The sequence below is a fragment of the Triticum urartu genome, chromosome 5A, assembly GCF_056163025.1.
Source record: "Triticum urartu cultivar PI428250 chromosome 5A, HENAU_Tu73, whole genome shotgun sequence".
Classification (NCBI taxonomy): domain Eukaryota; kingdom Viridiplantae; phylum Streptophyta; class Magnoliopsida; order Poales; family Poaceae; genus Triticum; species Triticum urartu.
The window spans coordinates 273,687,170-273,704,700 of record NC_141877.1 but is presented as its reverse complement, the minus strand read 5'-3'; the positions used below and the strand labels follow the sequence as shown (position 1 = coordinate 273,704,700).

Genomic DNA, 17,531 nt, shown 5'->3' with positions numbered 1-17,531 from the left:
ATCATGCACTTTTGTCATATTTGCCATGTTTAATTCGTGCATGATATGCCTGTGCCCCTTTGGAATGAATTCTTAAGCATTTTGTCTTCTTTCCAGAGGTGCCACCCATGCATTTTTAGGATGTGTGTGTTGTCTTGTGCAAGCTTGCGAAGAGAGGTACCTGAGATTGCAGATTTCAGGGACTTAGTGATTTTCACTAAGTCTGGGATATTTTAGTTCATGATGCTATATGTCCAGCCTGTTTCCTAGTGATCCGTGCCTCTTTTGAGGATGATCAGTAAGGGAGTTTTGATATTTATGTTATGCTATATCCATCCATGTCTTTGTTTGCATATGTGGAGTGCTCTAGGTTGACTCAATCGAGCTCAACTTTTGCTTCGTTGTTAATCTGGGCAGATCGTCAACTTGTTTGCGATTTTGCCGATGCTACCGTTAGTGTTCCGTGCATGCTATGCCTTTGTTCTTGCCATGTGTAGCTAGCATATTGTGCCTTCTTGCTGGTTATATGCTTGCCTTGCCATGACTTGCACCGTAGTGAGTGCATCGAGCTCGTTTACATGCCTTCGCGAGTTAAATTTCTGCATGTCTCAGTTTTCACTAAGTCTGAAAACTGATTGTGTTCGAGCTATGTTCGTGAGCTCGGTAGAGTATTTTGTAAACCCTTTTGTCCCCAGGTCACTTTGGGTGTTTTGTTAAGCTTGTTGAGTAGCTCCATGCCATGTTCTTACTTGTCATGTTCAGGTTTTGTATCATGTTGTTTTGCTGCTCCGAAGAGGGCATCGTGATCTGAAATTACAGACTAGTGTTAATTTCACCAAGTCTGGAATCTGTTTTGCATTTGCGTTTTGCCATGCTTGTTTGAACCTCTTAATGGATGAATTGGCCGTGGCTCAGTGCTAGTCTTTTGTTAAGCATCTTGTGGGCATCCCTGCCATGTATTTTGTTGTCATGTTTGGTGGCTGTAACATGTTCATTTCGTTGCGTTTAGATGCCTACTTGCTGTAAATCGCAGACCGGTGTCATATCTTAAAACGCTTGCCATTTCCAAACCGTAACTCCGATTCCAATGATCTTTATATCGTTTTCAATCTATTTCATCCCCTCTATCCAGTGGCACCTTTGGAATTCCAAGTTGAGGCCAGGTTCATGCATTTCCTGTCATATCTTGCATTTTGCATCCTGCATCGCATCCCGCATAGCATATCATCATTTCATCATATTGCTTGGTCTTGCACGTGGTTGATTGTATCCTTGTTGCTTGTTTGTCTTGTTGGGTAGAGCCGGGAGACGAGTTCGCTACCGAGGAGCCCGTTGAGTTTGCTTGTGAGGATCCAGTCAACTTTGACAACTGTGCAGGCAAGATGATCATACCCTCGAAATCACTACTATCTTTGCTATGCTAGTTTGCTCGCTCTTTTGCTTTGCCACTGCTACGATGCCTACCACTTGCTTGTCAGCCTCCCAATTGCATGATTGAACCTCTAACCTACCATTGTCCTAGCAAACCGTTGATTGGCTATGTTACCGCTTTGCTCAGCCCTTCTTATAGCGTTGTTAGTTGCAGGTGAAGATTGGAGCCGTTCCTTGTTGGAACATTTATTTACTTGTTGGGATATCATTATATTGCTATGTTATCTTAATGCATCTATATACTTGGTAAAGGGTGGAAGGCTCGGCCTCTCGCCTAGTGTTTTGTTCCACTCTCGCCGCCCTAGTTTCCGTCATATCGGTGTTATGTTCCCGGATTGTGCGTTCCTTACGCGGTTGGGTTATAATGGGAACCCCTTGATATTTCGCCTTGATTAAAGCTTTTCCAGCAATGCCCAACCTTGGTTTTACCATTTGCCACCTAGCCTTTTTTCCCTTGGGTTCTGCAGACTCAAGGGTCATCTTATTTTAAACCCCCCCCCCCGGGCCAGTGCTCCTCTGAGTGTTGGTCCAAACCGTCAGCCGCCGGTGGCTACCAGGGGCAACTCTGGGCTGGCCTACCGGAAGTTTAGACAATCTGAGTGTGCCCTGAGAAAGAGATATGTGCAGCTCCTATCAGGATTTGTCGGCACATTCGGGCGGTGTTGCTGGTCTTGTTTTAACCTGTCGAATTGTCTTGTTGTACCGGGTTGCCGAGTCTGATCGGTGTGTCTCGGGTGGAGGTCTTTTCCTTCATTGACCGTGAGAGCTTGTCATGGGCTAAGTTGGGACCCCCCTGCAGGGATTGAACTTTCGAAAGCCGTGCCCACGGTTATGGGCAGATGGGAATTTGTTAATGTCCGGTTGTAGATAACTTAAACCTTAATTAATTAAAATGAATCAACTGAGTGTGTTGCCGTGATGGCCTCTTCTCGGCGGAGTCCGAGGAGTGGACACGGTGTTGGAGTTATGCTTGCGCAGGTTATTCCTCTAGATTCTCGCTCGCGCCTTGCCTCCTCTTCTCGCTCTCTTTTGCGTATAAGTTAGCCACCACATATGCTAGTCGCTTGCTGCAGCTCCACATATACTTGCCTTGTCCATTCCTATAAGCTTAAATAGTCTTGATCGCGAGGGTGCGAGATTGCTGAGTCCCTGTGGCTCACAGATACTATAATTTCAGATGCAGGTCCAGGTGATTCCGCTCCAGGTGACGAGTACGAGCTCAAGTGGGAGTTCGACGAGGACTCTCAGCGTTATTATGTTTCCTTTCCCGATGATCAGTAGTGGTGCCTAGTTGGGGTTAGATTCAGGGCCTTGTCGCATGTTGGGTTCTTTTCCATTTTGGCGCCGTAGTCGGGCCATGAGTGTTTGTTTGATGGATGTTATTTATGTACTCTGATGTGACGTGGCGAGTGTAAGCCAACTATGTTCTTCCCCCTTTTATTATATATCACATGGGTTGTTGTAATGATTGCCTGACTTGCGACATTGCTTTCAATGCGGTTATGTCTCTAAGTCGTGCCTCGACACGTGGGAGCTATAGCCGCATCGAGGGCGTTACAGACCCCAAGTAGGATTCGGCCTACTTGAGGCGCCTCCTGGCAGCCTCGCCTCTCCCTCGCACCTATATATATTGGGGGGTGCCCTATCACACACGAGATCAATTGTTAGCCGTGTGCGGTGCCCCTTCCATTGTTTACACCCTCGGTCATATTTTCGTAGTGCTTAGGCAAAGCCCTGCGGAGATCACTTCACCATCACTGTCACCACGCCGTCGTGCTGACGGAACTCATCTACTACCTCAATGTCTTGCTGGATCAAGAAGGCGAAGGACGTCACCGAGCTGAACATGTGCAAAACACAGAGGTGCCGTGTGTTCGGTACTTGATCGGTTGATGTGAGAAGAAGTTCGACTATATCAACCGCATTGTGAAACGCTTCCACTTATAGTCTATGAGGGTAGACACACTCTCCCCCTTGCTGCTATGCATCTCCATGGATAGATCATTGCGTGTGCGTAGAATTTTTTTTGTTTTCCATGCTATGATTCCCAACACCCGCCACAGGTAGTTAGGAGAAGTAGCAGTGGCGGGTCATAGAACACGTCCGCTAGAGTTAGAGGCACAGCAGTGGTGGGCAAAGCACTGCACCCGCCACAAATAAGCACTGCTGAGCGTGGGTACATTATGAATGTTTCTTGTGGCGAGTGACTAGGATTACTTGCCACTGTTGTTACAGGTAGCAGTGGCGGCGAGGTAATATCCCAGCCACAGTTAAAAGCCTCCAACGGGTTACATATTTTTAATGCAGATGATAGTTGTGGCGGGTAGCATATCCTTCCCGCCACAAGTATGTTAGCGGCAGACGATTTAAATTCAACTGATGGGCTGCCGCCTGCCACCCCAAATTAGCAGTGGCAGGTCTTATGGCGCGCCCGCCACAACTATTTAGCAGGATCTGCACGTGCGCGCCCCCTCTCTCTCCCTTACCCCACACTCTAACTCTTTCACACATCTCGCTCTTGTCGCCGCCCTCACCTTCATAAAACTTTTTTGGCAGGAAATCAAGCAAATTACCTCGACTAAGTTACCAATCCTTCATCCGGATACTTGGGCGATGGACTCAAAGGGGAGGCGATGTGCTAGTCAGCGGCATGCATCTTTTTATGTGGCTCATGGGAAGTATGGACGGAAAGAAATGCGCGCACTAATGGAGAATGTACCCAATCCGTAGCATAGTCTATTAAATGTGCGGTTGATGTAGAAATGGATCTCTCGATACAGGAAACCCGCAAGCCGAAAACCGATCGAGGAGCAAAAAAGTGGAAACCCCCTGAGGAGAACTTCATTAAAATTAATGTGGACACTGTCTTTTATGAAGATAATCATGAAGGGGGTACATGTCTTGGTGTTCGGACCCATGAAGAGAGTACATCTCTTGGTGTTCGGACCCATGAAAAGGAGTTTCATTAGAGCATAAGCCATTTGGTATGAAGCCGGTCTTTAGAGATGGCATACAACTAGCTTCTGCTTTGGTATCAGACGGTTATAATTGAATTAGATGCCCAACAGGTTGTTAATAAGTGTGATTCTCCTGGTGTAGACCGGTCGAATCTAGCTACCACTGGCGACGAGATTCAAGAGCTTTGCACGAACTTTGAGGAACTTCGTTTGGTCTTTACGGCAAGAGAAGCAAATGAAATAGCGCATCTTTGCGCTAAACATTGTAGTTCCTCTAGGAGAAGATGTCTTGGTATAAACTATATTCCATCATTTCTTATGGACCGTGTATTGAAGGAATGTAATCACGTTAACTAATCAATAAACCTCTTGATTCCAAAAAAATCCCATCCAACAAGGAGAATAAACGGCTACTACAGGAAAAATACTTTTTTTGTGGCTACACTACAGAAAAAATACTAAAAATAATACTATCATAAATACTTGGCAAAGGCGCTTTAAACCTCGGCTACAAGTATGTAGTGTTGCACCCAACTTACGTTGGTCGGCTTAGATCATACCAACAATTGAGTGTAAGCCGAGAACTTTTTCATGTGAGCCGAGCTCAAAACGCCAACCCTTTGCAACATAAAGGCATATGGCGGTTGTCTGGAAACGTAGTTGCCACGTGGCCCATCTATAAACCCGAGTACCCTCTCGGCTTCATTTTCCTACCAGGAGCAATCGCGTGCCGCCATGTACCCTAGCTCATCGATGGTAAGTAAGAAAATCCTATGCAACCTGGGTCGCACGCAGCCAACGTGAGACCCTCTCCAGAATAGGACACCTGACATGGCAAGTCAATTAATTCTCCAATTCCAATTAATTCTCTATAATCCCATTCCTTTCGTCCCACTCTCATGTAAGTTTATCACCGTGCCAAAGATGCAGCCTTAGGACGTCGAAGGAGCAGAGGAGCTGGACGGTGGCTGTGGACGGAGCAGAGGAGCTGGACGGTGGGAAGCTACGCAACGAGCAGAACGAGCTGTCGGGGCGGCTAGGAGGGCGATCGTAGATGACGAAGGAGAGTAGTCGGAGCGGCGAAGTCTGACGGCAGCCGCGGCGAGCGAGGCGGAGGAGCACCTCAAGGGCGAGCTTCTAGAGCACCGACGAACGCCGGGGAGAGCAGCCGAGGCGGCAGGGACGGCGCCGACTGCCACGACGAGCGAGCAAAAGAAGAAAAGGGTCTACGTGCTTTGAGAATCGTTTTTTTCACGTGTCCTCGGCTGGAGAGGGTCTCACGATGGCTTCGTGCGACCCAGGTCGCATAGGATTTTCTTCCCGATGGTAAGGCTTTTCTCGGTTGCGCATTGTGAAGAGAAGCAAGCTCTTCCCATCTTTGCCAAGAGAAGCAAATGAACTAGCACATCTTTGTGCTAAACATTGTAGTTCCTCTAGGAGAATATGTCTTTACATAAACTATATTCCATCGTTTCTTATGGACTTTGTACTGAATGAATGTAATCACGTTAACTAATCAATAAACCTCTTGATTCCAAAAAAATCCCATCCAACAAGGAGAAGAAACAGCCACTACAGGAAAAATACTTTTTTTGCAGGTACACTACAGAAAAAAATACTAATAATACTACTATCATAAATACTTGGCAAAGGTGCTTTAAACCTCGGCTACTAGTATGTAGTGTTGCACCCGACTTATGTTGGACAGAATAGATCATACCAACAATTGAGTGTGAGCCGAGAACTTTTTCATGTGAGCCGAGCTCAAAACGCCGAATCTTTGCAACATAAAGGTATATGACGACTGTCTGGAAACGTAGTTGCCACATGGCCCATCTATAAACCCGAGTACCCTCTCGGCTTCATTTTCCTGCCAGGAGCAATTGTGTGCCACCATGTACCCTAGCTCATCGATGGTAAGGAAGAAAATCATATGTGACCTGGGTCGCACGCAGCCACCGTGAGACCCTCTTCAGAATATGACACTTGGCATAGCAAGCCAATTAATTCTCCAATTCCAATTAATTATCTATAATCCCGTTCCTTCCATCCCACTCTCATGTCAGTTTATCACCGTGCCAAAGATGCAGCCTTAGGACGTCGACGGAGCAGAGGAGCTGGATGGTGGCCATGGACGGAGCAGAGGAGCTGGACGGTGGGCAGCTACACAACGAGCAGAACGAGCTGCTAGGGAGGCTAGGAGGGCGGTCATAGACGACGGAGGAGAACAGCCGGAGCAGCGACGATGGACGGCGGCCGCAACGAGCGAGGCGGAGGAGTGCCTCAAGGGCGAGCTTCCTCGGCGCCGAGGAACGCTGGGGAGAGCAGCCGAGGCGGCGGGGACGGCGTCGGCTGCCACGACGAGCGAGCAGAAGAGAAAAGGGTCTACGTGCTTTGAGATTCGATTTTGTCATGTGTCCTCGGCTGGAGAGGGTCTCACGATGGCTTCGTGCGACCCAGGTCACATAGGATTTTCTTCCCGATGGTAAGGCTTTTCTCGGTTGCGCATTGTGAAGAGAAGCAAGCTCTTCCCATCTTTGCCAAGAGCAGCAAATGAACTAGCACATCTTTGCGCCAAACATTGTAGTTCCTCTACAAGAAGATGTCTTTGGATGAACTATATTCCATCATTTCTTATGGACTGTGCATTGAAGGAATACAATCACGTTAACTAATCAATAAACCTCTTGATTCTAAAAAAATCCCATCCAACAAGGAGATGAAACGGCCCTACGTGAAAAATACTTTTTTGCAGGTACACTATAGAAAAAATACTAATAATAGTACTATCATAAATACTTGGCAAAGGCGCTTTAAACCTCGGCTACTAGTATGTAGTGTTGCACCCAACTTATGTTGGTCGGATTAGATCATACCAACAATTGAGTGTAAGCCAAGAACTTTTCATGTGAGCCGAGCTCAAAACGCCGACTCTTTGCAACATAAAGGCATATGACAGCTGTCTGGAAACGTAGTTGCCATGTGGCCCATCTATAAACCCGAGTACCCTCTCGGCTTCATTTTCCTGCTAGGAGCAATCTCGTGCCGCCATATACCCTAGCTCATCGATGGTAAGGAAGAAAATCCTATGCGACCTGGGTCGCACGCAGCCACCGCGAGACCCTCTTCAGAATAGGACACTTGGCATGGCAAGTCAATTAATTCTCTATAATCCCGTTCCTTCCATCCCACTCTCATGTCAGTTTATCACCGTGCCAAAGATGCAGCCTTAGGACGTCGACGGAGCAGAGGAGCTGGACGGTGGCCGTGGACGAAGCAGAGGCTGGACGGTGGGCAGCTATGCAACGAGCAGAACGAGCTGCCGAGGCGGCTAGGAGGGCGGTCGTAGACGACGGAGGAGAGCAGCCGGAGCGGCGACGACGGACGGCGGCCACGGCGAGTGAGCCGGAGGAGCACCTCAAGGGCGAGCTTCCGGAGCGCCGGGGAACGCCGGGGAGAGCACCCGAGGCGGCGGGGACGGTGCCGGCTGCCACGACGAGCAAGCAGAAGAAGAAAAGGGTCTACGTGCTTTGAGATTCGATTTTGCCACGTGCCCTTGACTGGAGAGGGTCTCACGGTGGCTTCGCGTGATCCAGGTCGCATAGGATTTTCCCCCCGATGATAAGGCTTTTCTTGGTTGCGCATTGTGAAGAAAAGCAAGCTCTTCCCATCTTTGGCTAGAGAAGCAAATGAACTAGCCCATCTTTGCACTAAACATTGTAGTTACTCTAGGAGAAGATGTCTTTGGATAAACTATATTCCATCATTACTTACGGACTGTGTATTGAAGGAATGTAATCCCTTTAACTGATCAATAAAGCTCTTGATTCAAAAAAAATTCTCATCCAACAAGGAGAAGAAACGGCCACTATAGAAAAAAAACTTTTTTGCGGGTACATTATAGAAAAAAATACTAATAATACTACTATCATAAATACTTGACAAAGACGCTTTAAACCTCAGCTACTAGTATGTAGTGTTGCACCCGACTTACGTTGGCCGGCTTAGGTCATACCGACAATTGAGTGTAAGCCGAGAACTTTTTCACATGAGCCAAGCTCAAAACACGAACTCTTTGCAACATAAAGGCATATGCCGGCTGTCTGAAAACGTAGTTGCCACGTGGCCCATCAGTAAACATGACTACCTTATCGACTTCATTTTCCTACCATGAGCAATCACCCCATGTGAAGGAAATATGCCCTAGAGGCAATAATAAAGTTATTATTTATTTTCTTATATCATGATAAATGTTTATTATTCATGCTAGAATTATATTAACCGGAAACATAATACATGTGTGAATACATAGACAAACAGAGTGTCACTAGTATGCCTCTACTTGACTAGCTCGTTAATCAAAGATGGTTATGTTTTCTAACCATGAACAAAGAGTTGTTATTTGATTAACGGGATCACATCATTAGGTGAATGATCTGATTGACATGACCCATTCCATTAGCTTAGCACCCGATCGTTTAGTATGTTGCTATTGCTTTCTTCATGACTTATACATGTTCCTATGACTATGAGATTATGCAACTCCCGTTTGCCGGAGGAACACTTTGTGTGCTACCAAACATCACAACGTAAATGGGTGATTATAAAGGTGCTCTACAGGTGTCTCCAAAGGTACATGTTGGGTTGGCGTATTTCGAGATTAAGATTTGTCACTCCGATTGTCGGAGAGGTATCTCTGGGCCCTCTCGGTAATACACATCACATAAGCCTTGCAAGCATTGCAACTAATGAGTTAGTTGCGAGATGATGTATTACGGAACGAGTAAAGAGACTTGCCGGTAACGAGATTGAACTAGGTATTGAGATACCGACGATCGAATCTCGGGCAAGTAACATACCGATGACAAAGGGAACAACGTATGTTGTTATGCGGTCTGACCGATAAAGATCTTCGTAGAATATGTAGGAGCCAATATGAGCATCCAGGTTCCGCTATTGGTTATTGACCGGAGACATGTCTCGGTCATGTCTACATTGTTCTCGAACCCGTAGGGTCCGCACGCTTAAGGTTTCGATGACAGTTATATTATGAGTTTATGAGTTTTGATGTACCGAAGTTAGTTCGGAGTCCCGGATGTGATCACGGACATGACGAGGAGTCTCGAAATGGTCGATACATAAAGATTGATATATTGGACGGCTATATTCGGACACTGGAAGTGTTCCGGGTGATTTCGGAGAAAACCGGAGAGCCGGAGGGTTACCGGAACCCCCCCCCCCCCCGGGAGAAGTAATGGGCCATATGGGCCTTAGTGGAGAGAGAGGGGCAGCCCAAGGTGGGCTGCGCGCCTCCTCCCCCCTGGTCCGAATTGGACTAGGAGAGGGGGGCGGCACCCCCCCTTTCCCTCTTCCTCCCCACTTCTTTCCCCCTCCTAGTAGGAGTCCTACTCCTACCAGGAGGAGGACTCCTCCTGGCGCGCCTATAGGGGCCGGCCGGCCTCCTCCCCTTGCTCCTTTATATACGGGGGCAGGGGGGCACCCCTAGACACACAAGTTGATCCGTGTGCGGTGCCCCCCTCCACCATAGTCCTCGATAATATTGTAGCGGTGCTTAGGCGAAGCCCTGCGACGGTAGTGCATCAAGATCGTCACCACGCCGTTGTGCTGACGGAACTCTTCCCTGACACTTTGCTGGATCGGAGTCCGGGGATCGTCATCGAGCTGAACGTGTGCTAGAACTCGGAGGTGCCATAGTTTCGGTGCTTGATCGGTCGGGCCGTGGAGACGTACGACTACATCAACCAAACGCTTCCGTTGTCGATCTACAAGGGTACGTAGATCACACTCTCCCCTCTCGTTGCTATGCATCACCATGATCTTGCATGTGCGTAGGAAATTTTTTGAATTACTACGTTCCCCAACACCATGTACCCCTGGCTCATCGATGGTAGGGCTTTTCTCGGTTGCGCATTGTGAATGTTAGAGATATATTTGGGTTACATGTATTTGGTAGTTTTGGATTTGTAATCCGTCTCCTACCTTATCTTTAGGAGAGGCTTCTTATCCTCCAAATCTTGTACTAAATATATACTCGTCCTCGAGGCTCAATAATACATCCACCATTTTCCGTCAATCTCCTCTCTCTCTCTCTTCTAACAGGGTATCAGGCCAACTCCACCGCGCGACCCTATCCTATCCGCCCCCGTCCGTTTGGGGTAAAACGGACAAACGAGACGGCCCAGCGCGCGGGCGCAAACGCACTTTTGTCCGCTTTGTGTCCGCTTTCGACCCATCCCCGGCCCAAGTTTGCGCCGGTTTTGGAGTGAAAAGGATAGCGCGCGGACGGGCGGGACGCGCGCACTTGTCCTCCCCTGGCCCGCCTGTCGGTGGGAGAAACCAAAACCCCCCCATGCCCATTTGCCGCCATTTCCCCCAAACCCTTCCACGTCCCTCCCGCCGCCCCTCTCTCCCCCCGCCATGGCCGACGCCCCGCCGAGTTCCGGCGGCCTGGTCGTCGACCCGCCCGTAAAGGTGAAGAAGAAGGCGCCAAGGAAGCCGCGGTCGGAGTGCACGCCGGAGGAGATTCGCCAAGTTCGCCGCCCATCGCGAGGAGCTGGAGGCCGCGCGACGCAAGGCCGCTACCGACGAGAAGGAGGACCTCGTCAACAAAGCGCACGCCATCCTCATGCTTGGCGGCATGGGCCGTCCGTCCGTGTTCCCTGCAGCGGTCGTCGGCCCGGCGAGCACAGGCTCGTCGGTCGCCCGGCCTACGCACTGCCAGTCGCCGACGTCGCGCGCGGCGCCCATGTCGCCCGGCTTTTCTCCGCCAAGGCACGACGACCAGACCCGTTTCTCGGCGTCGCCGGACGTGGGCTTGTTCACGCCGTCCACACCACGCCCCGCGACCGTCATCAACCTCAACGTCACGCCTGGGTCCAGCAGCGGCGGGCGGCCGTCCGTCGAGATGCAAAGAAAGTAGGCACGGGCACCGTTCACGGGCACCATGCCGGCCCCCGCATCTTGTTTGACGGAATGCCAACCCAACGCCAACGGTCGACGACCCCTTCTACAGCCAATACATGGAGGACGTGATCTTCGAGAGTGGGCATGGTCGTGCCTACGACCCCGAGGAGACCCAAAGTCAGGATGGCCGCGCCGAGTACGTGCCCGATGAAGAGGCCGGCGATCGTGCTGACTACGACCATGGTGACTCGTGGCATGAAGACGATGACATCTATGTCGAAGGTGATGAAGAAGAAGGCAATGACGTTGATATTAGTGGCGAGCCATTGTTCATCGATGAGCTCACCCAAAGAGAGGAAGCACAAAAGAAGAGGAAGAGCATTCGCACGGGTTCATACACACAAGATGAGGACAAATTGATTTGCCAAGCTTGGATGGAGATTAGCCAAGATCCGAGGACCGGCGCGCAACAAAAGGGCATTGTTTTTTGGACGAGAGTCCACAAAACATTCCATGAAAGGAAGATGTTTGAGCCCTACCAATTTACAAGCAATCGTGGTATCGACTCGATTCAAAAGAGATGGTTGTTCATCCAACAAGAGTGCAACAAGTATTGCGCCGCATTAGAGAGCGTTGAAGCACGGCCCGTGAGTGGTCTCGGCGTTGGGGACATGGTATGCTCTCCTCTTTCTAGCCCTTTCCTTACTACGGCCATGACACTTCGGCCGTGTATATGTTTGCATGTTCACTTGTTGTTGATCATGTGATTTAGTCATTTCAATCTTTGGAGGCATTCAAGGCCCGGCACAATGACAAGCCATTCACTCTTACGCATTGTTGGACGACATCGAGGCCGACAACGTCAAGGCCAGGCAGAGACAGCTCGACATCGAGGCCACGAACGCCGCCCCAAAGCGAAGGAGGTGGCCCTTGCGATCATGAGCGTGGACTTGTCGAAGATGAGCGACAAGACGAGGACCTGGTTCGAGGCCAAGCAGAAGGAGATGATCGAAGCCGAAGGCCTGAACTAGGTCGTCCGATCGGCCGTGACCGTTCTTTTCGGAGGCTGGTATGGGTGCCGCCCGCCTGCTGGGCTGCTGGCTGTGTGCCGGCGAGAAAACATTCATTTTGATGGCCGACTGTGTTGCCGGCCGCTGGCTGTGTTGCCGGCGAGGACAACTATTCATTTTGGAGGCTGGCTGTGTTGCCGGCCGCTGGCTGATGCCGGCAATGGACGTGTAGGCCGTTGGCTCTGTTGTTGGCGTGATGAACCGGGGCCGCTGGCCTAAACTAGGGCTTGGCATTTGAAACATTGCTACTGGTTTTTTAAATAGACGCGGATAGAATGGGGCAAATGGATGTGACCGCGCGCTGGGCGCACGGCCACCGCATTCCAGAAAGCGCCCGGATACAACCCCAAATCATTATCCAAACGGACAAAATCCGGATAAAACGGACGTCCATTTGAGATCGCGCGGTGGAGTTGGCCTACGAGCTGATTTCACCGCCTCAAATTGATGCCAAAACGTCGTACGGACGTCAAGGCCAAACCAGAGATCATCGAACCGGCGCCCATGCTTCTTCCAGGGTAAAGAAACACTAAAATTTCTCGGAACACGGGGCGTGCCGCGGAGGATCCACGGTTGGATCAGTGCCTCCTCCCACCATTGATGCTTGTCCTATCTTGTCTCAGAGAAACAGCGCAGAAATAAGCTAAACAATACCACGGTCTAGGATGCTTTTGACCGGTTTCTTGGGCCAGCAGCGGCCACCTTGTCCGTGAGCAGGCAGGAGGGTGTAGGGAGACTGAGAAAAGCCACCGTGCCGCTGCGCCTGCTCTGTGTACTGTGTGTCCTGCTCGCACCACTGCTCACTTTCCATTCCAGGGCTGCAATTTGGGCATCGCCTTCTGTCGCGTGCGCCCCATGCTGTACTCCGAACCAAGATATGGCCAGCCAACGGAGTAAAAGAAAGTTACCACCACGTCTGCACTGCATTGCATTGCAGCAGCATACACGACACAAGGATAACAATTCTTGGAGATGACACAACCTTTATTCATCATAGCCGCCACTTTATTACTGCTGGTGGTAGTACAAGATGATGATACACCAAGGGATCCGCCATAGTTTTCTCAGCTAATGGTACTATTATAAGACTGTAATCCCACCCACCCTACTACACTCCTTATTAGTCATATTTTATTCATTATTATTATTGCTGCCTGCATGACGCGACAAAACAACACTAAACATGATCGGCTAGCTAGCTACTGCACTGGTTTGTTCGCCATCATCTCGTCCCGCTCAGTAAGTCCACTCCTGGGGCAGCGCTAGCAACGCTGCGCTAGCCTTTTGCTTCTGCGTCGTCTCCGCTGCCTCCTCTTGGTCTGCGCGTTGCTGCTGCTGCACTGGCTGGTACTGCCCCTGGAGCAACTCCTTTGATGGATTCCTGCCTGCGTAAGTACAAAACAACAAATGAATGGCCATAATTAAGCAATCTTTTGTGGCTGTGGGGGAAAAACGCAAATCAGCAGGTAAAGCTGCAAAGTGTCAGGGTCGGCAGAGCCCAGGGCTGGCTGGGTACTTTGATGGCAACGGATTTACTCCTGCACGGGGCAGAGCGCACTGTCCAAAACGCAGGGTTCCTGCATTGCAGAGATCCATTTCTGTTTTCCATGGCATGGCATGGCATCCGATGGAACAGTGGAGTCGCATGTGTGGGCTCTATCTATCGTCAGGTGGTAACGGGCGATTTATCATTCATTCATTCATGGGTAATATTGCAGCATATCCATGGGGTGGGGTAATCAGCGTGTTCAATTCGACCAATTAAAGCCTCGCACTGCTGGAAAAGTAGTACTTCATGCCAAGGAAAACATCAATAACTGATTTTTTTTAGGGAAATCAATAACTGATGAAGAAGCATGCGCAGTAGGTTCACACGAGTGCAGCGAAGATTTGGTATTCCCAACCATGCACCCAAGCGGCCCAAAGCCCAACACGAGATCCATGCAAAACCCAAACCGTAGCAGCAGTAACGCAGAACGGAGCGCAAGAAAGCAAGAGGCGCCGGGCGTTACCTTTGGCCGGAGGTTTGCTCGCAGCCTTGTGCTGGTACTGGTACCCCTGGGCGCGCGGCAGGAACACGCCAGTACCACCGGTGCCGCCGAGACGCCGCTTGGCCGGCGGAGGGCCGTGGGAGGGCCGTGGCGGAGCATGCCTTGGGCCCATGAAACGGGCGCTGCCGCCGCCGTTGGCGAAATTGGTCGGGACCTGGAAGGAAAGCAATCATCGCCAGCGTTAAAAAAGGGTGCAGAAATCGAACTCACAAGCCAACAAGGGGAAAGCGAAAAAACAAAAAAAAGGTGGGGATTAAAAGAAGGGAGGAGGAGCAGTAACAGAGGCCGCGTCCGCTCACCTGCCACTGGGGCGGCGAGTAGGGCAAGACCGGCCACGGCCACGGCGCCGGCACGCCGCCACCATTACTCCCGCCGCCGTACACCACCGGAGCAGTCCCTCCCAGCCCCGAGACCTGCAAACAACCACGCACGTACGCCACCTCGATCAGTTAACCAAGCATATATAACCAACCAAAACCCCGAATGTTTGCTATCCGACGAGAAAGCGCCTACGAACCTGCGGGCGGTGGTGGCGGTGGTGAGGGGCCGGTGCCGGCGGAGGCGGAGGCGGAGGCGGGCGCGGAAGTCCCTCCTTGCTGCCGAGGATGCCGGTGAGGTGCACCGCGACGTCCTCGACGGCGGCGGCGGATGGCGGGGCGGCGTCGGCGATGCCAATATCGGCGAAAATCTCGCGCGGCAGCCACCGCCTGTGGAGCTCGTCCATGTCCGCCGGCGCGTAGCAGTCGGCCATGGGAGGAGGCGGGGCGAGCACGCGGGCTTGGGTAGTGCGGGAATGGGGGCCGGGAGAGCGGGGAGGGAGGGAAGGAGGGAGGAGGAGGCGGCTCCGAGGCGTCGTGCGGGTGTGCATTTATAGTTGGGAACTGGAGATTGAGATTTTTCCGCCCCATTTCTTTCCTTTTTTTTCCTGTGGGTTGTTCTCCTTTTCTTTCTTAGAGTCCTTATTTTGCTCCCCCTGTTTCTAAGAGATACGATTGTACAGTTAATATACAATTAATACTTGGTGTTTGTTTTGGAGTACTCATTGGCGATATAATTGTATCTTCGTGGAAAATTTAATGCGAAACGCGGCAATCTCACAATCTTGATACTACTACTAAATTTAGTGAAAGAAATGCACGTATAAAGAAACATTTTTATTACGGTGTAAATACTTTTTTTTGTCCAGTATGATTTGTCAGGGACATCACTGATTTTGTGCCAAATTTAGAAGCGCATGGGAAAACACGGTTTTGGTTGATTGAAAACTTAACGAATCCACATCCACAAGAACCCTATTGTAGGTCCAAAGAAAACAAAAACTTCGTTGTTAAAATAGTATAAACAGCAAAGTTTTTTTTTTGTTAAAACAAGCATATTGGTGTGAAAGTAATCAACTTGTCAATCATGATTTTTTTTTCTTCAACGATTTCACACCCCTGAGACTCTGCCCAAAATAAGGATGCATATGTAAGGACATGTAGCACATTGTCTAGTCAACCGTCAAGTGAGGGTTGCCATATAGAGATTTTAGTGATGTCGAGGAAAGAGAAATGAATAGAGAAATATTACATTTTTCTGTAAATTTACTGAGAGTCTGTAGGATTTTAACAGATAGCTTATACATAGTGATTTTGTTGTTTATGCATACAATCTTTAAACTATATTCACAGTCCGTTTTAGTTAAAAGTAGGCTATTAATGGATAGATTATTGTACGAGTAATATGTATCATTGTTTGTAATACATAGAAGACCTTTACAGACACATAATGATCTATGTCGGTGTAAAAACAAGGTGCTTTTCACCCATGAAAATGTTACAACAGAAAAGTATGCATGTATAAAATTGGAGAACATCATCTGAATCTTACCAAATAAATGGTTACATGTCTTGTTTTCTTGCAGGTCCGCAAATGGGTTGTGGATTCACTAACATACGTCAACTTACGCGCTAGCCCACACGTGAGCGACCCAAAGTCAGCTGACGTAGGCCAGACAATCTACGTCCGTGCACGTGATCTTGCATGGTGACACACGTCAGCGACCCAGAGTCAGTTGACGTACTCCAAACAATCTACGCATGTGCACACGATCTTGGTACGGTGACCGTTAGGAGAGGTAACTCACATTTTTTGGCTTTTGTGTTCACATTTATTTAACTTCATGTTTCTTGTCAGGATCGTTGTTTCAAAATTTGTTTTCTCAAAACATATTGTTAGAATTTATTTATCATTAATCTTTTCACAACCCATGACGGAAAGTTTGAAATCCAAGTTCAAAGTTCGAATAGCTTAGTGGCAGCCCCTTTTGCCCATTTTTCTTACAATTCTTTTGTTATTCTATTGATTTCAAAAAACATTTTTTTTGGGGGGGGGGCAGGGGTAATTCTTTTTTCTTTTGCAGTTATGATGTGTGACAAGTGTATGCTATGTTGGCTAACATTGATCTTGTAACAAGTTTGGAGTATGCAGAAAAAGCAGGCATTATTTAATAGAAATTGGCAATGTGATAAACAAATTTGAGTTATGTAAGAAGTATAAGCATACACAAAAATCAATTATCCTTTTTTGAAAGGTGGCTATTTTCACTAATTACCCTTTATTCTGGAAGGAAGTGTTTGAACCGCTAAAAATGCCTTTTGTTACTTTTTGATAGTGATTCCATTTTGATGATTTTGGACTTCCTTTTACGACGCTGATGCGTAAGGTGTGTATCATAAGTTTTTCATTAAATTATTATCGTTTGTAGTTTTGAGGTACGAGAGAAAATGGTTTTTGTCCAATGGAGAAACTAGCAATTCCAGACACGATTTTTGCTCTTTAAAACACGCATGTGCAAAATCAATTTTCCTTTCTCGGTGTTGAAGGTAGCTATTTTCACTAGTTATGGTTTGCTTTTAAGAATCTAAACATCTCTTAGATATTCTAGTTTTTGTAAACATAAAATATAGTTAAAATCATAATGGTATTTTCTCCAAGTTACCATTTGGCGCATGTTCCAAACAACCATTACAAGGTGAAAAGGTTTTTGAAATTTTCTAGTTTCCGAAATACTTTGGTTGTTATTTACTTTACTACATGTTTTTGTTACTTCAATGTGGAATGGCGCTTAGAATAATACT

The 17,531-nt window shown here is 48.6% G+C and overlaps 1 protein-coding gene across 1 annotated transcript; it reads right to left on the bottom strand.

Annotated features, from left to right (window-relative positions):
- Window positions 1–13,334: 13,334 nt before the first annotated feature.
- LOC125555804 (uncharacterized) lies at window positions 13,335–15,242 on the bottom strand. The gene is made up of 4 exons (XM_048718648.2): window positions 14,930–15,242; window positions 14,712–14,825; window positions 14,374–14,566; window positions 13,335–13,746 (listed from the first exon to the last, which is right to left on the bottom strand). The coding sequence occupies exons 1-4, from the start codon at window positions 15,161–15,163 to the stop codon at window positions 13,598–13,600; spliced, it is 690 nt and encodes a 229-aa protein (XP_048574605.1). The 5' UTR covers window positions 15,164–15,242; the 3' UTR covers window positions 13,335–13,597.
- Window positions 15,243–17,531: the final 2,289 nt, after the last annotated feature.

Excerpts from the sequence above, each read along its gene's own strand:
- LOC125555804 (XM_048718648.2), bottom strand. The coding sequence starts at position 15,163 with ATGGCCGACTGCTACGCGCCGGCGGACATGGACGAGCTCCACAGGCGG. Across the intron at positions 14,567-14,711 it reads ACTCGCCGCCCCAGTGGCAG|GTCCCGACCAATTTCGCCAA; the intron begins GTGAGCGGACGC and ends CTTTCCTTCCAG. Across the intron at positions 13,747-14,373 it reads GAGCAAACCTCCGGCCAAAG|GCAGGAATCCATCAAAGGAG; the intron begins GTAACGCCCGGC and ends GTACTTACGCAG.